At 39.3% G+C, this 22,593-nt stretch overlaps 1 protein-coding gene and 1 long non-coding RNA gene across 2 annotated transcripts; both read right to left on the bottom strand.

Moving 5' to 3' along the window:
- Window positions 1-1,827: 1,827 nt before the first annotated feature.
- On the bottom strand, window positions 1,828-6,017 carry LOC139147754 (uncharacterized). Its single transcript, XM_070718948.1, has 2 exons — window positions 5,791-6,017; window positions 1,828-3,167 (listed from the first exon to the last, which is right to left on the bottom strand). Exons 1-2 carry the CDS (start codon window positions 5,939-5,941, stop codon window positions 2,938-2,940), a joined length of 381 nt encoding a protein of 126 aa, XP_070575049.1. The 5' UTR covers window positions 5,942-6,017; the 3' UTR covers window positions 1,828-2,937.
- Window positions 6,018-19,365: 13,348 nt separating this feature from the next.
- On the bottom strand, window positions 19,366-21,130 carry LOC139148705 (uncharacterized). Its single transcript, XR_011555977.1, has 3 exons — window positions 20,774-21,130; window positions 20,004-20,217; window positions 19,366-19,510 (listed from the first exon to the last, which is right to left on the bottom strand). It is a non-coding gene; the product is annotated as an uncharacterized lncRNA (long non-coding RNA).
- Between the last annotated feature and the right edge of the window lie 1,463 nt (window positions 21,131-22,593).

Genomic DNA, 22,593 nt, shown 5'->3' with positions numbered 1-22,593 from the left:
GGGCCGCCGTCGGCGGCCCACTACAATAATTTGACTTTACGTAATAGCCCATGACCATCTTTACGGCCGGACGCCTTCAGCGGCCCTGTCCAGTAAAGTTTACTTTATGCAATGGCCATGATCGACCATCTTTACTGGCGGACCACCTTTAATGGCCCACTAGAAAAAACCACTCCAATAAAGTTTACTTTTTACAATGTCCATGGACATAAGTTGTCTATGGAAATAAAGTTAAAAATTGCCTTACAGTCGTCCTAATTAACAGACGTTTGCATGGATGTGGCTGATAAGTTTGTGCACTGGCATCTCTGCTACACGAATAAAGTGAGCAGCGTACCGGAGTTCAAATCCAACCGTGCGGGTAAATTTGACATATGGGTTTTGGTTATTTTTCAGCGGGGGGGAGGTCATCAATTGTTTTCGTCTGACAAAGGGGGGTCATCTTTTTTTCACGAAAAATGCAGGGGGGGTCTATATTTTTTTGAACACCGGCGACAAGATCTTGCCGCCCCTCCCCCAGGCCGTAAAAACTGAACGGTCCCTAAGTAATGTAAGACGTTTTAATCACTTCTTTTATCTTATTTAACATATTATATATGCCCAAATATGTTATTTTGTCAGACTGCTTGCAGCCATATTTGATTTATGCAAATTAGATATATTTCCCTATAGTAGATTCGTGTAAACTTTTAGGGTGTTGGCTAGGCGTTCCTCTCCAAAATGCATTCTGAAGGAAAAAAAATTCCGTTTCAATGCGGTGGGGATATTCCTATTTTGACTGGACTTTAATATTCTTAATATTACTTGTGGCGCCCTGTGGTTTCACTTTTTGTCAGCAAACCACAAACGACAAAGAAACTGCAAGATGGTTTGTTATCGCTGTTCGTGGTAAATACAATTGAAAGATATTTGTTATTGTTCCCGATGTTCATCCGTCTTAAATTCCTTTTGCCGTTGCGATGATACATGAAAGATGAGGATGACGAGCATGATTTCACTCGCCAAATATCGCGTTTTTAGCCCGGCGTTCGTTGACGCGTGCCGAGACTTTCCTGCACATGATTTCTGAACACCGGACCGTGTTTTATCGTATTCACACTAAGTCATTGTATGTGATCTTCAAGCCCTTCCATAGAAATTCCGAAACACGAAATCTCGCCTCGGCCAAAGGGCGCTAAAATAACATCCCATTCACAACTCATTGATTTGAAGGGGCGGTGTTTTTTTTCAGCTTCATCTCCGAACAAATTTGTTTACTAAAAAGACTTTCGAAATAGAACAAAGGATTAAAATCACATACACAGTCAATGTCAACGAAAGCTGATGCGACAGCCAAGGATTGGGACTGTGGCTTCAAATAGGGCAAGTCCAGCGTTGCCGAGACAACTTCATATGCAAAGGTATGGGGTCAACGGCAAGCTGAATACGAATTTCCTCTTTTAGATAGAATGATTCCAAATATTTTTGCCAATACGTTTCTGGTCGTGGGGCCAGTTTTAAATATCTTTGAGTAAGAAAAGTTCACCATCTTAGTTTTCGAATCGAAATTATGTTTTCCTCCATAGAGTTAACATGTAAAGTCAGCCATTTTAAAATGCAGGTATCGGGCATTGCTAGATGATTTGTTTTTATTGTTCCAAACTTTGCACTGTAACCACTAATTTTTATTCTAGAGTTATTGAGGCAATTTTCATCAAAAATTTTGGCTTTTACATTCGAGAAACGTACAACTGTGTTGCAATACCACATTCACACTGCGCAATACTAATTTTGACAAACATGATACACACAAAAAAACACTCAGAATGACGACACAAACTGCAGACATGAGATAAGAAACCGCAATTTTAATGGTGTGACTTGCCAATTCCCTTGACAAAATATTCGTTTGACAATTTTAAGTGGAATGCAAAGACGTTGTTCTTAGTAAGACAACTAGTCTAACTCCATGGAAAACAGCAGAGACCACGGTGGCAAGAAGTATGCCAGGATAAAGTGCATACAGGCTACTTGTTTTCCCTCAATTTCCTAAGGTGATGTCTGTCACGAGTACAAAGCTTTAACATCAAACATTTCATATATCTTGGTTTTTTGTTTTTACTTACACTGAAACTTCCCATACAGTAGACTCAATAAGTAAATATCAGCTATATCTGATTGAAATAGCATCGGTGTGGGCCATGTGCACCACAAATCAAAATGTTTAACATTACCATAACAAAACTCACATGTCAAGCTATCACCAACCCTTAGCAATCACAATCCGCTGAAAGTAACTAATTATAATTACCACCAACACACTGTATGTTGAACAATAGACCCTAGACATGAACAGCTTATGGGAGAAGGGGGTAGCTGATATGCCATCTCTTTCATATGGCCCTTCCTTTCACAAAATAAAATGCAGTTTGTGTTCAACAAATCACAGAACGTGGATTATATTGGTCCCTTGGCCAGTTTGGATTCTTAAAACTATAACGAGACCCAACCAGATGACAATAGAAATAACAGTTTTACAGCTTCTACAACAACTGTTTTTTTTTCCAAGGGACACACTATTAAATTTTGGGAGGAATTGTCAGAGTGGAATCTTTCACTTTTTCTGTTTTCAAATGTTGCCATATTCTGTTGGGTTTACAGGGAGAGTAAATGAATATGGCACTTTCAATCAATGCTTGTTTAAATCATCCTGCACTTTCTAGTCAGTGACTCAAGATCGTTACTTTGGGGGATTTTTTGGTCTTGAAAGCACAGTGGCTACATATTGCGTTTGCAAATACTTCACAGTTGCTAGATTTGAAGTTTTTGTTTGTTTGTTTGGTTGGTTGGCTAGTTGGTTGGCTTTTTCATTTTGAAAAAAAAATGCTAGTATTAGTGCCTCTACGAAAGTGAAAGAGTCCGCCCATATCCATCACGCAAGGAGAGGGTGTAAACCGTTCAGCGGTTGCTATTCCAGATGTCAATATCGATGAGGTAGTTTCCGTCTATTTTCTTCCATATGACGACATATTTTCCCTCGTCACGGACACTACCGTCTTCGTTGTAAAATTTGTAATGACCTCGTTCGTACAGGCACTCGTCCCCGTGGACCTGTCCGGCTTCGTCAGTGTGCAAGGATGACCATTTTGCGCCTGCGTTGTAGTAGTCCCTGAAGGCGTTCTCAACAGCTACAGAATGAAACCATACCACAATAACAGGAGTGACAATACAACAGCATTGAATAGGATTAGACCATTTATAGGTCAGGGGAGCAGTTGCTTTAAATGCGGATGTGCTTTTGTTCTGGCTTTGTTCACTGGCCGGCCTGTGTCTAACATCTTCGGGGCGATTTACTTGCATTAGATATAGATGACTGCAACAATTAGATACGTGAAATTTTCTCGATTACCAGCAAAGTTATCGTCAAAGGAGCTTCAGTCCAAATTCTTGCAACTGTATTTTCCTAATAGTTGTTATTATAGATCTGCGCGTTGCGGCGACTCCATCCTGGAATTCCATCCACATTAGCTCTGCATGGCAGGGCTGTATGGAAATCCGGTCACGACATGCGACCTGCGACTTCAAAACTGCGACCTGCGTCCTGCGTGTTTGTCAAACTGCAACCTGCGACTTCCGGGTGCTCTGGCCTAGCTGCCACCTGCGAGTTTGAAACTGCGACCTGCGAGATCACGACCTGATCCATGATTTTAGGTTTTTGGTGTTTATTGAGAGTATGGAAAGCAGTCCCAAGTAATATCAGTGATAGGTGGTGTCATTTAGGAAAGAGATGAGCTTCGATGACACAGCTGTGTTGGCCTACGTGTTGTTCGGTTGCTTTCAAAGGGACAATCCTCAACTGATTACCGATTTTCATGAACAAAATTTGTTTTGATAGGCCTACTTCAACAAGCATGTTTCCTAAAGTGATGGCTATTTCACGGATCGAAATGACCTAGTTTAGGCGTATTCTGTGGTTGTTTTTCTTCGATTCGGTGACCATGCACCCCACCCAGCCCTAGACATTATTTATCTCGCAGTTTGTAAGTCGCAGATCGACTGTGGGCCTGCCTGCGAGATGTGACTGTGACTGTGATCATACATACAGTCAACCGTTTTTGAGAAATCGTTCCCACAGACAGACAGACAGACAGACAGACAGACAGACAGACACACGGACAGAAGCAACAAAACCATTTAAATTTTAAGTCAAATAAAGGATAACTTTATTTTATCATACGAGCATACAGATCAAACAACACTTCACAGAATTACATTCAAGGCCCACAAAATGCCTGTATACAAAGGTTTGACAGGTCTGAGAACACTGGTATACAGGGATGAAAGAAAAAAGCTTTTGACACCGTGCAGGATAGATTGGTAGGGAAACGATAGCTGCTGCAATGTACTCTGATGGCTTTGACACCAAAACGATAGCTTTGGTTTTGATGTTGAGGGCGTAAACAACCTGACTGCAAAAGTATTGCACCAATTTTCTCAAAAAAAAATCACCAAGTTGTGCAGTGTACTTATGCCCCATCCAATGAGGTTCAGATTCAATTTCATGTCTGAAGAGTTTCAGCCCTCATTTTACTATACTCATAAAGAAATATCTCAGATCTTGTTTTCAAATTTGCGAGATTCATAACTTGACTAGGGGCTGAAACACTCCAGAGATGAACTTGAATCTGAACCTCACTGGATGGGGCATATTACACTGCACAACTTGGTGATCATTTTTTTGAGAAAAAATTAACAGGTCAAAATACTTTTGCAGTCAGGCATGTTGTTTACGCCCTCGCCAATATCTACCTATACCTAATACCTAGGTCTAAATGCCGAAGTCGCAGGTCGCATGTTTCAAACTCGCAGGACGAAGGTCGCAGTTTTGAAGTCGCAGGTCGCATGTCGCATGTCGTGACCGGATTTCCATAGGGCTGTGTGTTCCCGGCTTTATGTGGTGGGAGGCCATAACGCCGGGAACACACAGCCCTGCCATGCAGAGCTACATCCACATGTGCCCGAAGGGAGTTAAATGTTCAGTCTGCTAGGGTGCCCTTCGTCTTTGAAGCCTATTGTGATACGTTGTAGAAATTCGGCACTTATCCTTTTCAAAGCAATCATTATATGTTACATGAAAGGTCTGCATGAAAGACCCGGCCACCTTCACAAGGGCCGCTTTGAAATATCTAGCCATAGACAGTGGAGCCACAGTCACCTGTTTTCTACAATTCCGATCACCGCCTATGCGTCCCACAGACGTGTGTGTAACCTCCACAAATGTAATAATCTCCACAAATGTAATATCAACCACAATTGTAATAAAATCAACCACAAATGTAATAAAATAGTCAACCATTAATGGATAACAACCCGCAACCACAAATGTAATAAACAAATTAACCATAAATGTAATAAAACTCAACCATAAATGTAATAAACTTGAACTTGCATATGTGATCATTTGTTTATCAATGCCCTGAGTAAATAATAACTTTAATAAGGTGCATTTTATTACAATTGTGGTTGATATTACATTTGTGGAGATTATTACATTTGTGGAGGTTACACGTGTGTATATATGCCTTCTCAGGATCAGGCATATGTGTATAGCTGCGGTACAGTGTACAGTAGTTTGAGGTTTTTGCCCGAGTATTTGAGTCGGAATGCAAAACCAGCTTTTGCCGTCCGACTCAAATACCCAGGCAAAACCTCGACCTACTGTACTGCAGCTAGCAAATGTACACACGTCTATGGGCGCAGAGCGGAATTTCAGAACACAGGTGACCTTGATGGAGCGTACTAGTGTACTACCTTCACGTCCAACCATGACGTCCGTCCCGCTCGGCATCAGTTTGCATTCCGGCGTGTACAGCTCTGACAGTCCCTTGAAATCCCCTGCCTTGTACCGTTTAACCGGCTCTTCTTGTAACTTCTGGCAAAACGCTTTCAAATCCTCTGCCATTGCTCGTGAATCGACTGTTGCGATGCGCTACGCGATATGCATATGTTGCATCGGTATGCGGTCTGGTTATTACAACACAGACTAATGGACTCCTTATCTCTGCTGTCGTTCTTACGCTGTGACCGTGACGTCAGTGCTGCTAGTAACACTTGTTAAAAGTTGTTTGTCGATGAAATGTAGTGAAGGCATCAGTCAAAGATACTCCTCTTTTTTCCGCTTTTCTGTCATTTGAAATACCGTTTTCCCAGTTTATAACGCAACAGAAATATTTTCATGGATGGTGCAAAATTACCAAACATTATGGTCATACAATAGAATAACAAAAGATATCTATCATTGTAAAATGAGCTCACTGGTTTGTTTCTGAACACAGCGTCGCACACTTTTATCGGCTGCTGTGAAAATATGGTCGAACGACTTCAGTTTGTTCACCGCGCCTGCGGGTCGATATAAATATGTACTGTATGAATTATAGTCAAGACTGAAAGTAATTTGTCAATGATACAAATGTACAGTACGCATATACAGGTTGCGTTGGCAAGCTGAATACTGGAAGTTATTCATGCTATGAGGGGAGAGTAGAACAATAACACGGTTGTATAAACTGAACAAAAATATGGTCAAAATAATCAAAGTTAATACAGCTTCTGCCTTGCTACTGCAGTGTCGTTGTCACTGCATTCAGTGTTTATAGGCAGTGACAGAGATAGCTCTGACTCTGATGTAGTTGAAGAAGAGTTTTGGTCAAATGACGCTGATGACGTCGACAGCGAAATATACTTGTACATAAGATCAGGCCAGAGAACAACACATGATATGGAAGACTAGGAAAGTCAGGTATTTTTGAGTTCTGGCACATGTGAATAATCAAATATTAAAGAAAAAAGATGAGATGATCACCATGCTTAATTTTCTAAATTTTCACATTCTCATCGTAAAATAATACAAGAGTAAAACTTTGAACTGTAAAGACTCTAATTTAAACGAAAAAATGTGTGACTGAATGGAATTATTTACTTTCAACCAAATTTGCCATTATTACACCCAAAAGTTTAGAGATTAAAACGTTTATTTTTATGGAATATTTTAACCTTACATTATTGTCAATTTTGAGCAGCGCACTTTTGAAAAAATATTTTTGGTAGGTCACTGTGCTCAGTTTTTCACAATTTGGAAAAATGTAGCCAGGAATTCACTATTTGCATACACTCTCATCGTCATTTTGTGTGCTCTTCAGCCGCTGCCATTAACCTGACCAGAGTTGGATTAACTCAAGTCGGTTTAGACTGATAAATCCAAAAAGTCCACTGATGCGTTTAAAAAATGAATGAATTTAAGAACTTTCCTTATAGGAATATGGCTCTACAAAGTGCTAATAACAGGTAGTGTCGAACATTTGCGAGAAGAACTGCCCAATACATGTGTATTTTAACTTTTCGTGCATCCCTAATAAATATGCGGCTATATGATCAGTGGATAATTTGGGGGGGGAGGTGGGCTTGAAAAAATTTGATCATATAGACGGGGATCGGAACTTGAAAATGTTTGAGGGTGCTGAGGGGGAATCAGAAAAAAAATAAGATTTCTATTCCTCTAGCCCCTCCCACAACCGCTATTTGTGAACGCAGCCTGTTACAGACTAACTTTTCTTTCGGTTTTTGATATTATTTTGTAATTATTTTACTAATCTGTATAAAGGTCAATGACCGATACAACTGAGCTGTTTCAAGCCTGTGTAAGGGTTAATGATCGTCACGAATTTTCCTCATGTAAGAGTTAATGAACTTTAAAAATTTTCCTTTATCTTGGGTAAAACTCCGTTGTCAGGAACATTCAATGTATTTACGTCATTGATACCTAATTATCAAGGATGAAGATAGAAACTTGTGTTGGTGATATCTAATTGTCAAGGTAGCAGAGTGAATCCCAGACAGGTCCCTGGGACGGTTACGTAAGGGAAATATTATACAAACATGATGTAACTAATGCAGATTATTTAAAATTTTATATGATCGATGCCCAATGAGAGAAAGCTTAGTCATGTATTTTTCGAAGGGAAGAATATTTTTATTTTAGCCAATCAAGAAATACTAGTTGATTAGTGATTGGAGGCTTAAGTAATTTAATCTACTTATCATGCTACAATTTCTTTTGAAAAGGGATGATCACCCACTGTCTTCAGCTGGGCATCTTTGATGTGTAAACTTTACACGTCAGCATAAAATAAACCACCATCGATTGACATCCAACAACTTTGTGGGCCTCTACTCTGTCCAAGATCTCAACTAAAATCTCAGCAGCGAGTAAACTCCCCAGACCGATGAGATAAGACATAACAAGCCTTATATCATGGAGGTGGAAGATACCTATTAGTAGAATGTCTTTTTACTTAAAATTGGGAAAATTAGACGGAGAAATCCGAAAAATATATGCTTGCTCTACCAACTCCTATTAGTTTGATTAATTTTGTAATTTTTTGCGGAGGGGAAAAATGCTCATTCTTATTTCTGATCACGTTTCCGTGAATCTGGTACCCTAACAGGTAACCTGGATCATGGATGGAGCTTTTGCAACCAAACACTAAGAAATGCACAATAATTCTAACATCGAGCACGGACAAATAGTATAGACAGACTGGAAACGCGGCATGCCTTTTGTTCCTTGGTCGTCTCGGTAGGCTATTGGCTTTTCATATTAAAATGAGCTTCAAAGGTGTTAAACTTTTTGGAGGTTTTGTTTATGGTTGATAATTGCACGAGATTATGCGAAAAATACGACGAGATGGCATCGTACTTCCAGTTGCGTAGCAACCATAGTTACTTTGTGAGCTCTCAGGCCAGAAACACTGCTTCACGCCAATCAAAACATAACACGCCAACAGTTTCATAAACATGTCCTTCCTTGACGCACGTGTAAAAGACGGTATGACTGACCGTAAACCATTGAGTAAAACCAGACAGTATCGATAAAAGACTTTCAAATTTGGTTCAAACACACTCATTATATATTCATAAAAATATGAGAGGATTTTTTAAAACGGTAAAACTCACTTTCCTGAAGCTCAAAACACTCCCGTTTTCGCCAACACGTCAATTCCGCTCAGCACCACACGACAACAACAACACAAACTTTGCCGAACATACTTTCGCTTAGCAGTCGGCGAAATTACCGAAGGATGCATGGTCGGCACTCATCGGAAAGAGTGGCGAGAGCAACCTGAGGCGAGGCGAACATGGATGGGTTACGTAACCGCTTCACGCCTTAAACAATACCCGTTGCGACTCTGTCCATGTTTCTCTGTGCATCGAGGTAGTACCTCCATGGAGTGAGTCAGTGGAAACTTTTCACAAAATCTATGATTTTAGTGTACTTCAGTGTGTGTACGTACGTGTGTGATTGTTGTTTTAAGAGTTGGCACGGCGTGCTTGTTTCCCCTAAAGTTACAAACTGATTTTTGCAAAGAGCACTGTGAAGCTTCCGAATTTTCAAATGTTTACCCTGTTGAGAGTTTTGGTCTATTGTTGACCATCCCCGGAAAAGAGAAATCCTGTGATAAAACAGCTTTTTTTGTAAAATAGGGAGCTCCGTATTTAAGGTACGGTGCATTTCTTATATACGTAAGTCGGATTTCCAGAATTGGGCTTGTGCAATTTGCTTACGAGAGAGGGCAGAACCGGTGGACATTGACAGAACCCCCAGCCGGCCCGGCCCAGCCCAGCCCCGGGAAACGCGAGAAGATACGTGTGAATGCATTGTGACTGGCCCGTGGCCTTCATTTCTGATGAGTGGCATGAACATGTGTGAAAGTTTATTAGCGTTGGCGGGTTTTTTGTAGTCTTGGTACAAGCACGGGATTCATAAATAATGAGAATATAAGTAAAAATGAATAAGAATGATAAGAAAATAACATCATTTATTCATTAAATACAATTGAAAGATATTTGTTATTGTTCTCGATTTTCATCTCTCTTCCAATTTCTTTTGCCGTCGCGATGATACACGTAAGATGAATATAATTGTGCTCGCCAAATATCGCGTTCGTAGCCCGAGCTCGAAACTCACCACCTCGGCCGAGGTGAGTTTCGTTGGTTCGTGACGAGACTTCCCTGCAAATCATTTCTGAACACCGGACCGTGTGTGAGCACACTAAGTCAGTGTATCTATACGAGAAAAGCAACTGTGCAGCATTCAAGCCCTCTTATAGAGCTTCCAAAATGTGGAATCTCGCCCCGGGCCGAGGGCGGTAATGTAACACCCTATTCATAACCAGTGTTGCAGTCAGGCCCAGCCAGGCCTTGCGACAATGCCCCCAAAACGGAACCCGTTGTCCCGCATTCTCGCTTTCTGCGGGTCACATCGGGCGCACTCATGAGTCGACTGTGTTGGATGTAGTCTGCAAGTAATGTCTTGTTACTGACGATGACTTTTGTTTTGCATGATTATTTTGAGGTTTATATTTTTGTACTTTTGGAGCTGTGATAAGAAGTCATTAAAATGCTGCACTTGCTATCATAACTTGCTGGTAGTCCGACTGAGATGTGATTGGAGGCAGTAACGGTATACTGCTACAATTACTGACATTCAAGCATAGCGATGCGGTCCCGGTAGCTTAAATTTAGCTTTAGAGACTATTTTGTTAGAAAATGATGCAAAATTTGACTGCCAAATGATGTATGTTGTCCCCAAAATGTGCCTGTCCCCCGAAATAAACGGTAGTGGGATACAGTGTCCCCGGGTTTGAAAATCCTGGCTGCAACACTGCATAACGCTTAATTTTATTTACAGGGGCAGTATTATTTTTTTCAGCTTCATCTTCAAACATTTTTGTTCACTAAAAGACCTTTGAACGAGAACGAAGGATTAAAATCACATACAGTAAAATGTCAGGATGCGCAAGCTGAAAATTAATTCTCTTTTTAGATAGAATGCGTCTCACAGACAGATATGGTTCAGATTCCTGATGGCAATACTTTCGGGTCTATCGCTTGTGAGGGCCCATTTTAAAGCTCTTTGGGTACGAAAATTTCACCATCTTAGTTTTTCGGATCGAAACTTGTATTTTCCACCATAGAGTTAACATACAATGGCGGCCATTTTGAACTGCAGGTATCGGAATTGTTATAGGTGATCTGTTTTGGTTGTACCAAACTTTGCACGGTAACCCCTGATTGTTATTCTTGATTGATTGAGGAAATTTTGATCAAAAACTTTTGACTTTCACATTCGAGGCACGTACAACTTTGACGCAATACCACATTCACATTGCGCAATACTAATTTTGACAAACATGATACACACAAAAAAGACACTCGGGATGACGACACCAACTGCAGACATGAGATCAGAAACAACAACTAGTTTAATGGTGTGACTCGCCAATTCTCTTGACAAACTATTCGTTTGACATTTTAGTGGAATGGAGTGTGGTCCATGGTACAGAAATCCTGCCAAAAAAGGTTGTACTAAGTAAGACAACTAGCCTTAACTCCATGGAAAGTGGCAGACAGGGCACTATGGCAAGATGTATGCCAGGATAAAGCGCATACAAGCAAGCACTTGTTTTCTATAGGTGATGTCTGTCGCAAATACAAAGTCTAACATAAAATATTTCATATATCTTGGTTTTATGTCCTTATTTACACTTAAAAACCCCCGTACATCCAAAGAGACAATATCAGCTATATCTGATTGAAATAGCATCAGAGTGTTAGACACGAATGTACCACAAATCAAAATGTCTAATATTAGCATAACAAAACTCACATGTCAAGTTATCACCAACCCTTAACAATCACTGAAAGTAATTCATTGTAAATTACCACAAACACACTGTATATTGAACAATAGACCCTAGAAATAAACAGCTTATCGGGGAGTACTGATATGCCATCTCTTTCCTATGGGCATTCGTTTCATAAAAATTAAATGTAATTTGTGTTAAACAAATCATAGAACGCAGACTATACAGGTCCCTCGGCCAGTTTGGATTCTTAAAACTGTAACGAGACCAAATCAGATGACAATAGTGATGAAAGTTTTATATATTCTATATCTGCTCTTTTGAGGGACCCATCATTAAATTTTGGGAGGGATGGTCAAAATGGAGAGACATGTGGACATGTTTTCAAATAGTTGCAATATTTTTGTGGGGTTGACAGGCAGAGTTATTGCATTTTTTATTACCTATGGTTGTTAACACCATCTTTCTCTTTCTAGTCAGTTACATGTGATCGTTATTTTGGGATTTTTTGTCCTGAAAGCACAGTGGCTAAATATTGCTTTTGCAAATAATATCTCCAGTTGTTTGATTTGAGTTTTTTTTGGTTGACTAGTTGGTTGGCTTTTTCATTTTGAAATTGCTAAATTTAAGCTAGGAGATATCTTTCATGGTTCCCTATCACAGAAAACAATATCGATGCCTATTGAGTGCAGCCCAGAGCCAGTCGTTGCCAGCAAGGGAAAAAGACGAGAAAGACGGGCCTGTTTTTAAAGACTAGCCGATCAAATATTTTAAAACAGTCACAATTTTGTTTATCAAATCGGGACAATCAAAATAAAGTAATCACTTCAAAGTACAAAAAATGTTGTTCAGATAGTTTTGTGGATCACGTCTTCGACCAGCATCTGTGAAAATCTTATTATTTACGGACCTTCTGGCCTTTGTCAACTTACAACCCCCTATTCATTTCAATATGCTGCAGGACATTGTTAATCCATGTCAATAAAATACATAGAAAACGGTTGGCTGTCTTTTTGCATACATTACACAGTTTTCGAAAGGTGACTTTCACCATCACGGTACAGGGGAGTTCTGGTCTTGCAATAATGAGCATGCCCCTCTTTCTATCTGATGAACTTGATGTGTCGGCTCGTCCATATTAAAAGTCCCTTAGAACACAGGGAACATTGGCAGGCGGGGTAGGGAAGGGGCGTGAAGAGGAATAACCAGTAATGAATGAGTTGTTGCAGAATATTTCAGTGATATAACTGAATTCTAATCATCCTGCGCATTGACCAATCAGAAACAGGCTTTGGGTCACTTGACAGCACCCTGACAAAGTGTACTCTTCCTTTTGGGACGATGTGAAGTGTGAGGGAATGAGAGGTGTTTTTGCAACTCGTTTCGTTTAGTTCCGTATATTTTAGCCCCCAAATGTCCTTACATCTGATAATAAATATTAAGAAAATATGCACAACACACATTTGTTACTTCATAATATGGTTTGACTTGATCATTTGGCAGTTTTTATTGCAATTAGAAGAGCTATCTTACCGGCAATAAGCTGAATAGTTTCAAAATTGTCAAGATTTTTGAATGTGGAATACCTGTAAGAAATTTTGGGACTTTTTGATAACTTTATGATCAGTTTCACAGTTGATGATGGAAGCCATTGACAACACTCTAATAGTCCAGTATATTCTGAATCAATCCATCTTCAGGTCCGGTCGGCAGGGAGGTGTATTATTGAAAACGTTGTTCATTGTCGCTATGGATTAGTATATAATCTTTTCCCTCCGAGGGGTGGTTCTTCACGGGCTCTGGTCTGTAATTTACAAAACAGTTTGGTTTACAAAAAGAAATCGTTTAAAAACCAAAGATCAAAGGGGGGCTCGAAACGTTACCGGCATATACGAAAGTGGAAAGCAAGTTAAATCTCAGATAATGCGTATTTAGTAGGGTCATTTACGATATTGTAGAGACTCAACGGTCTCTCTAAAAGTGTCAAGGATTTTTCCTGGTGTAATATTAAAAGTAGCCAGTACAAAGCAATTCTTCGCTCTTTTGATGTACTGGTACACCGCAATAGAGTTTATTTTCAAAGTAAGTTTGAAAAGAAATCCACAGGGCAAAATCTGACACTAACCAAGCCGTTGTCTGACCATTCGGCCAGTTTTTGTTATACTTGTACGGTATGTCAATCATGTAGCGATTGAGTTTGCAAAGGAAGTGTAATAAGGGAGCCTTCAGTAATTACAGCGGGTGGGCCGGGGGAATTGGGGAGGGTCACTCTTTAGAAAACTGTTCAAGGGGGAGAGTCACTTTCTATAAACCTATCTTGGGGGGGTCACTTTTGACAGAAGCTGATTTTACGGCCAAACCTTTGATTGTCTGTGTGATATTTCCCCAATAGAAAATCACCGACGAAATATGCCAATTCTTTTAAATACATACACATTATCCACACATTTCACAAGCCAAGAAGAGGCAGTGATATCATTGAACACATTCAACAGTTAAAACTGATGAAAGACAAGAGACAAAAGCATATGCAACAGGTGGAAAAGTGTATATCAACTATCAAATGTACATAAATGCAAAGATTGTTAGTTTTATATTGGAAAACATTTTTCATAATTCTTTCATAGATTACAATCTATACAGTAAATCAACATTTCAGTGAAATTCCAAATCAATGTTCTTGCATACACATAGGCTTGCAACCACCAAAGTCTTATCAAGAACATGAATATCAATAATCAAGAGTGCATAAATACATTTACCTAGTTTTGTATTAGAAAAAATTATTCATAGTTTCACCATAGACCCTAATGTATAGCGAATCAAAATTTCGTTGAATTCCAAAATCAAATATTTTGCACAACTATGGACTTGTAACCACTCTTATCTAATCAAGAACGTTAATTGCAATAATCAAGCATACATAAATACACAGATTTACCTATTCAAAAAATTCAATTTTTTGTACACAAACTTTACTTCCCACATCAAGCAAAGTACATTTAAATATATAATCAAACATACATAATGTAAAGATATAGCTTGTTTTGCGGGGGAAATTGTCAATAATTTGCCTGACAGACTCCTTGTATTATGAATTTATATTTTTGGGTGAAGCACTGTATTAGCCACATCTTGCCTTCCTATAGTTGAAAAAAATATCATGATCTCAAATGCGTGAAATATCATGGCCCTTCAAAAATGCTTGGGTGATAATTGCGACTGTCCCTCCCAAAACGCCAGCCCCCCCCCCCTCGGTAATTTGTCGCTAACTTACATAACAATAAAGTCAATTGTTATGTAAATTATCTGATACTGTTTCAGTAATTCCTGGGGAGAATACAGCAGTGGTTTGTGGGGGGTCAAGTTTAAGAATGTCGGAAAAGGGGGAGGGTCATATTTTAGACAGGAGGATACGGGAGGGTCACATTTTACAGTACAGATGTGCGCGGACTTTCCCCGGCCCACGCCCCGATAATTACTGAAGGCTCCCTAATTCCGATTGCTCTGTTATTCTCAGTGTCTATTATAGATGATTTGCCTCTATGGATTTCATTGACACAATAATATAGACAACCCGTACTCTATGTTCATGCATTCTGCCGCTGCCGCCTCGACCGCCACCGCTGCAGCGGTATTCACGGCGTTTTCTTCCAAACAACCACCCAGCTGTATATCGCGTAACTCGGACGCGATTAGCAGAATAACGAGTGTGACAACCAAAGTCTTCATAGTTGGCAGGGTGCCAGAACTATTTTCTCTATATACATAACGATAACTATACACAAGGGAAAGTGTTTGATCACAGTCACTCCATTGACGATGGTTGAACAAAATCAATATACCTTTCAGTAATTCCTGAACTAGTGATGGCATGATATCATAAAACCTAAACTAGTATCAATGAGCGGATGAAAAAACAAGACTCTATTCCAATCAATACCATATTTTGAAAATCGGAGTGCCAATATATGCAACAGCTCGTAATTTTCAAAACACCCGCACTGACAGAGTAGGTAAAAACATCGTCTGTAATCTCCTAACTTTTCAAAAGGGTTAGCTTGGGTTATTGATTTATATTTCTCATAATGTTGTTCTAGACTATGCTTACTCGTGAAACACTGTGTTTTTCGCTAAGTGAAATTACTTCTCTTAAAAATTGTTGCTCATTTCCTTATATGACTTCTGTAAGTTAATGCCTGTTAGATGTAGGCTTACGTTCTTGTTCATGATCTCCCAGTTTTCGACACATCATTTTTTAACAAGAATGAACCAGGAATTCAGTATATGTATCTATGGAAAAGTTAAATCTTAGCGACGTATGTATGGCGATATTGTTACCTTTTTCACTGCGAGAAAGTTGCCAAATCTTCGAAACTAGTCCAGCCAATTGCTAACACTGAAGACAGCCGTTGATAAGCAGTGGTATGCTGAAGTGTAGATTTACTTTACCTGTTGTGCAATCTCGGGGTCACACGTTGAATTATTTTCTTCAATCCACGACTGACCTTAATTGTATTGACAACTTCGTTCACTGGTATAGGACTATTGCTCAACTATCTGGCCATGCAAAGGTTCCGATGCAAATGGTTGACTCAAGGATAAATTGGTTTCGTCTCGACAATGTCAATGCATGACTTTTAAGGACACAACAACTACTTTAGACTAACAAACGGCGTGGTTGATCGTCAGCTCAAAGGCCCTTACGTGGTAACGGAAAAAGCAGCGGACAATAAAGCTGTCTGTGGGATTTTATTGGCGAAGGTTTCTGCCTGTGCACAGACAAATCAACCTCTCTGCGATACATGTTTGATGCTTTGTTGAAAATTACGACAGCACTCGTATTCGGAATGACAAACATTAACCCCCGGAATTCTGTGTCATGACGATGTCTACCAAAGAAGCAGAATAACCTCTTGAATACAATAAAATCTGAAGTGTTTTCAAAAGTAGATGTTTTTTCCAGGTTAGGCCTATATGAAAATCTAACAGAAAACTCAAGGTGTATGATCAGAGGGCATACATTTTCTACAAGACATTTGTAGATCAGGCATGAAAAACGTGACGATGGTTTGGAAGTCCTAAATCTTCGTCAGATGCCACATGTTTACAATGCAAGTCGGCATCAATGATTCTCCCTAAACAATATTACTGTGAATTGCTTTGGAGCATTGGCATTAGACGAACTAGACACATAGTCTAAATTGAGGTGTTGCCAATACTGTCAGGTGTAATTATCAGCTGAGCAGTAATTCCAGTCGACCACAGAGAAATCAACTCTGCCAAAGTTGAAACATTGTCTTGCAGCAGGTCAGATGTAGTCAAAACAACTACACCTGAAAGAAAGTGATAAGACTTGGACAGTGCTTAGACATATGTGGTGGTTTTGTTTAGACTACGTCTGACCCCCTGCTAAACAATGTTTCAACTTTTCAGAGTTGATTTTTTATGATCGACTCATGTTACCGCTAGCTTTTAATTGCACCTGACAGTGTTGGCAACACCTCGATTTAGACAATATGTCTAGTTCGTCAAATGCCAATGCTTCAAAGCAATTCACAGTGTATCTGATCGGTACAGCTTCTGTCTTGAATATTATGAACCTCAAGATATGTAATCAGTGTAGTATCTGTAGCTCCATGTTACAAAATGGTCACTTTTGCTGCTGAAAGCACGAAAACCGGGTCTGAAGTTTCTCCCTTACCTTTAAACTTATGCATCTTATTCACTACAGAACTATTCCATGTTAAGGTAGAATGTGTCTCGGGGGAAATATATTCAGATTCTCAAATTTTTACACTTTTCACCGTCTTAGTTAGACGGAAACCAAAAGGGTGATTATTTGCCCCTCAGACTCAACAAAGGCTCGGGGATGGTGGTCATTTGAAATTTCAAATAATGGTACATCTTAGGTAATTTATTTCTCTAGGATAAAAACTTGGCATGGTCAATCCTGATTTGTATTCTTTATTTGATAAAATAATGGTTGAAACTTTCACTGTGGAAAGTTTGAGCAAAAGTTCGAACACTTTCAAGGCACATACCGGTACTACCTTTAACAGGTCGGGCATTGAAGGGTCCGCCCTGATCACTTGCAGTGGTCTATACATTATGAAGCAACGATCGATGCGCTGATGTTTTTGAGAACTTTGCCATGATACAAAACTTGAAATAGCAAGTTCTGATTAAGGTAATTCCACGAAGATTTTATACTTATTGCTATGCTTGACCTTGAGGAATCATGTGTCAATCTGAAAAGATGCGTTCAACATTTGTGAAAGACGGACCTATTTTTAAAGCCCAGCAGATCAAATATTTAAAACAAACACCATTGTGTTTATCAAATCGGGACAATCAAAATAAAATAATCACTTGAAAGTACAAAAAATGTTGTTGATATAGTTTTGTAGATTACGTCTACGACCAGCATCTGTGAGTGAAAATCTGATTATTTGCGGACCTTCTGGCCTTTGTCAACTTACAACCCCCTACTCATTTCAATATATGCTGCAGGACATTGTCCATGTCAATGAAATACATAGAAAACGGTTGGCTGTCTTTTTGCATACGTTACACAGTTTACGAAAGGTGACTTTCACCATCACGGTACAGGGGAGTTCTGGTCTTGCAATAATGAGCATGCCCCTGTTTCTATCTGATGAACTTCATGTGTCGGCTCGTCGATATTAAAAGTCCATTAGAGGAAAGGGAACATTGGCAGGAGGGGTAAGGAAGGGGGCGGGAAGAGGAGTTAAACGAATGCGTTGTTCCATAATGTTTCAGTGATGTTACTGAATTCTAATCATCGTGCGTATTGACCAATCAGAGACAAAAGTGCGGTCCCTTGACACCACCGTGACAAATTTTGTACGATGAGAAGTATTAGCTAATGGGAGATATTTTTGCAACTCGCTTCGTTTACTTCCGAATGTTTAGCCCAAAAAGGCCCTTAGATCAGACCATAAATATTGGGAAAATATGCATAGCGCACATTTGTTACTTCATAATATGGTTTGACTTGATCATTTGGCAGGTTTTATTGCATTTAAAAGATCTATCTTACCGGCAACAATAGTTTCAAAATTGTCAAGACTTTGAATGTTGAATACCTGTAAGAAATTCTGGGACTTTTTGATAACTTTATGATCAGCATTTCAAAGTTGATGATGGAATAATGAACTCATTAACCCGAGAAGTTCCTATGACCACGCGTATATCATCCAACCGATAAACTGTTTCTCACGCTGATAGTCATGAATAAATTACGAAAGCCAGTATCACATCAAATTTCCATAAAGAAATGGACGCTACACTATCACTCGTTTAGCTTGCATTTTTAATATCGTGCTGTGAACAATTAGAAATGAAAAATATGTAGACGGCATGTTAGTTATAACTTGAATAATATCACAATGTTACATGTCTATAAACATTGCACCATTGCAAGTAGGACGCTTTATCTTCTTTTGATAAACAACGCTATAACAAGTCCCAGATTTTCAGTCGAGTGCATACAGTCGAATACACACATTGAAAATTGAGTTTGCGGCTAAGATTTATAAAATAGAAGTGATGATTCATAAGATTTTTGTTCTGCTTCCCGGCCCCCTTTTTCGCTCTATACTCTTAAATCATTACTGAATACAATCTTAAGTCATTGCTGCAAATTTAAAATGTAAATGACAACACTCTCATAGTCGAGTATATTCTGAATCAATCCATTTTCAGGTCCGGTCGGCATCGAGGTGTATTATTGAAAACGTTGTTCATTGTCGCTACGGACTCTGTAATCTTTTCCCTCCAAGGAATGGTTCTTCCGGGGCTCGGGCCTGAAATTTACAACAGTTTTATTTAATAGAAGAAATCAAAGGTCAAAATGGGGAGGGCATATACGAAAGTGGAAAGTAACTTAAATCTCTGATAATTCGTATTTAGTAGACTCGTTCATAATATTGTAGAGAGACCAAGTTTGATGACTGAAGGCTCCGTCTACAAGTGTCAAGGATTTTTCCTGGTTTAGTATTAAAAGTGGCCAGTACAAAACATTTCTTGGCCCTTTTGATATACACTGGAATAGCTCTATGGGGTTTATTTTCAAAGAAAGTTTGAAAAAGTCCACAGGGCAAAATATGACAAAAAAAGCCGTAACGGTTGTCTGACCACGCGGCTAGTTTTGTTATATTTGTGTGTAAATCATCTAGCGATTTATTTGAGTTTTGCAAAGGAAGTGGAATAATGCTGATTTTGTTGTATTCTCGGTGTCTGTTATAGATAATTTGCCTCCATGGATTTCATTGACATAGTAATATAGAAAACCCGTACTCTATGTTCATGCATTCCGCCACCGCCTCCACCTCCACCGCCTCCGCCTCTATCGCCAGCGCCTCTTTCGTGACCGTAGCTGCGGTATTCACAACGTCTTCTTCTCCCCCACCAAGCATTTGTATCGCGTACAACGAACTCGGACGCGATCAGGAGAATAGTGAGTGTGACAACCAAAGTCCTCATGGTTGGCGGGGTGCCAGAACTATTTTCTCTATATACATATACGATATATATACACAAGGGAAAGTGTTAGATAACAGGCAATCCATTGGTAGTGGTCGGACAAAATCGAAATATCTTTCTATAACTTGTGAAGGCATGATATCATAAAACTACACGAGTATAAATACCATATTTTGAAAAATGGGTTTCGAATATTTCCAAAAGCTCGTAATTTTCAAAACACCCGCAATGACAGAGTAGTTAAAAACATTGTCTGTAATCTCCTAACTTTTCAAAAGGGTTAGCTTGGGTTATTGATCTATATTTGTCATAATGTTGTTCTAGACTATGCTTACTCGTGAAACACTGTATTTTTCGCCAAGTGAAAATACTTCTTTAAAAACTTATTTACTGTTCCTTATTTCCTTATGTGACTTCTGTTAGTTAGTGCCTGGTGAATGTAGGCTTACGTTCTTGTTCATGATCTCCCAGCCGTGCACTCTGTTTTCGACACATCACTTTTAAACAGGAATGCACCAGGAATTCAGTATTAAGTATCTATGGACATATTAAATCTTAGCGAGTATTCATACCAGTAGTGTTACCTTTTTCACTGCGAGAAAGTTGACAAATCTTCGAAACTAGTCCAACCAATTGGTAACACTGAAGACAGCTGTGGTTAAGCAGTGGTATGGTGAGTTGAAGATTTACTTTAACTGTTGTGCAATCTCGGGGTCAAACGTTGAATTTTTTCTTCAATCATTGACTGACCTTAATTGTATTGACAACTTCGTTCACTGGTATAGGAGTATTGCTCAACTATCTGGTCATGCAAAGGTTCCGATGCAAATGGTTGACACAAGGATTAATCGGTTTCGTCTCAACGATGTCAACTCATGACTTTTAAGGACATAACAACTGCTTTCGAATAAAAATCGGCGTGGTTGATCGTCAGCTCAAAACCCCTTACATGGTAACGGAGCAACCAGCGGACAACAAAGCTGTCTGTGGGATTTTATTGGCGAAGCGTTCTGCCTGTGCACAGACAAATCAACTTCCCTGCGATACATGTTTGATGCTTTGTTGAAAATTACGACAGCACTCGTATTCGGAATGACAAACATTAACCCCCGGAATTCTGTGTAATGACGATGTCTACCAAAGAAGCAGAATAACCTCTTGAATACAATAAAATCTGAAGTGTTTTCAAAAGTAGATGTTTTTTCCAGGTTAGGCCTATATGAAAATCTAACAGAAAACTGAAGGTGTGTGATAAGAGGGCATACATTTTCTACAAGACATTTGTAGATCAGGCATGAAAAACGTGACGATGGTTTGGAAGTCCTAAATCTTCGTCAGATATCACATGTTTACAATGCAAGTCGGCATCAACGATTCTCCCTAAACAATATAATCTGATCGGCACAGCGATATATAATCAATCTCGTATCTGCTCCATACAAAATGGTCACTTTTTCTGCCGAAAAGACGAAAACCGGGTCTGAAGTTTTTTCCTTGCCTTCAAACCTATGCATTCTCTACTTATCCAATACAGAACTATTTCATGTTAGGGTAGAATGTGTCTCGGGGACATTTTCAGATTCTAACATTATTTACTATTTTCATCGTCTCACTAAGACGGAAACCAAAAGGGTGATTATTTGCCCCTCTGACTTAACAAAGGCCCAGGGATGGTGGCCATTCGGAATTTCAAATAACGGTACATCTTAGGTAATTTGTTTCTCTACGATCAAACTTGGCATGGTTACTCCTGACTTGTAGTCTTTATTTGATAAAATAATGATTCAAACTTTCATTGTGCAAAGTTTGAGCAAAAGTTCGAACACTTTCAAGGCACATACCGGTACTATATTTAACAGGTCAAGACGTGAAGGATCTGCTTATCACTTACAGTGGTCTGGTACACTATGAAGCAACGATCGATGCGCAGATGTTTTTGAGAACTTTGCCATCCAAATCTTGAAATAGCAAGTTCTGATGAAGGTAATTCCACGAAAATTTTTACTTTGTGCTATGCTTGACCTTGAGGAATCATGTGTCAATCTGAAAAGATGCGTTCAACATTTGTGAAAGACGGACCTGTTTTTAAAGCCCAGCAGATCAAATATTTAAAACAAACACCATTGTGTTTATCAAATCGGGACAATCAAAATAAAGTAATCACTTGAAAGTACAAAAAATGTTGTTGATATAGTTTTGTAGATTACGTCTACGACCAGCATCTGTGAAAATCTGATTATTTGCGGACCTTCTGGCCTTTGTCAACTAACAACCCCCTACTCATTTCAATATATGCTGCAGGACATTGTCCATGTCAATGAAATACATAGAAAACGGTTGGCTGTCTTTTTGCATACGTTACACACAGTTTACGAAAGGTGACTTGCACCATCACGGTACAGGG

The sequence above is a fragment of the Ptychodera flava genome, chromosome 13 (genome assembly GCF_041260155.1).
Source record: "Ptychodera flava strain L36383 chromosome 13, AS_Pfla_20210202, whole genome shotgun sequence".
Taxonomy (NCBI): Eukaryota; Metazoa; Hemichordata; class Enteropneusta; family Ptychoderidae; genus Ptychodera; species Ptychodera flava.
This window is presented reverse-complemented; position numbering and strand designations above follow the sequence as displayed.

Excerpts from the sequence above, each read along its gene's own strand:
- LOC139147754 (XM_070718948.1), bottom strand. The coding sequence starts at position 5,941 with ATGGCAGAGGATTTGAAAGCGTTTTGCCAGAAGTTACAAGAAGAGCCG. Across the intron at positions 3,168-5,790 it reads CGTCATGGTTGGACGTGAAG|CTGTTGAGAACGCCTTCAGG; the intron begins GTAGTACACTAG and ends TTCATTCTGTAG.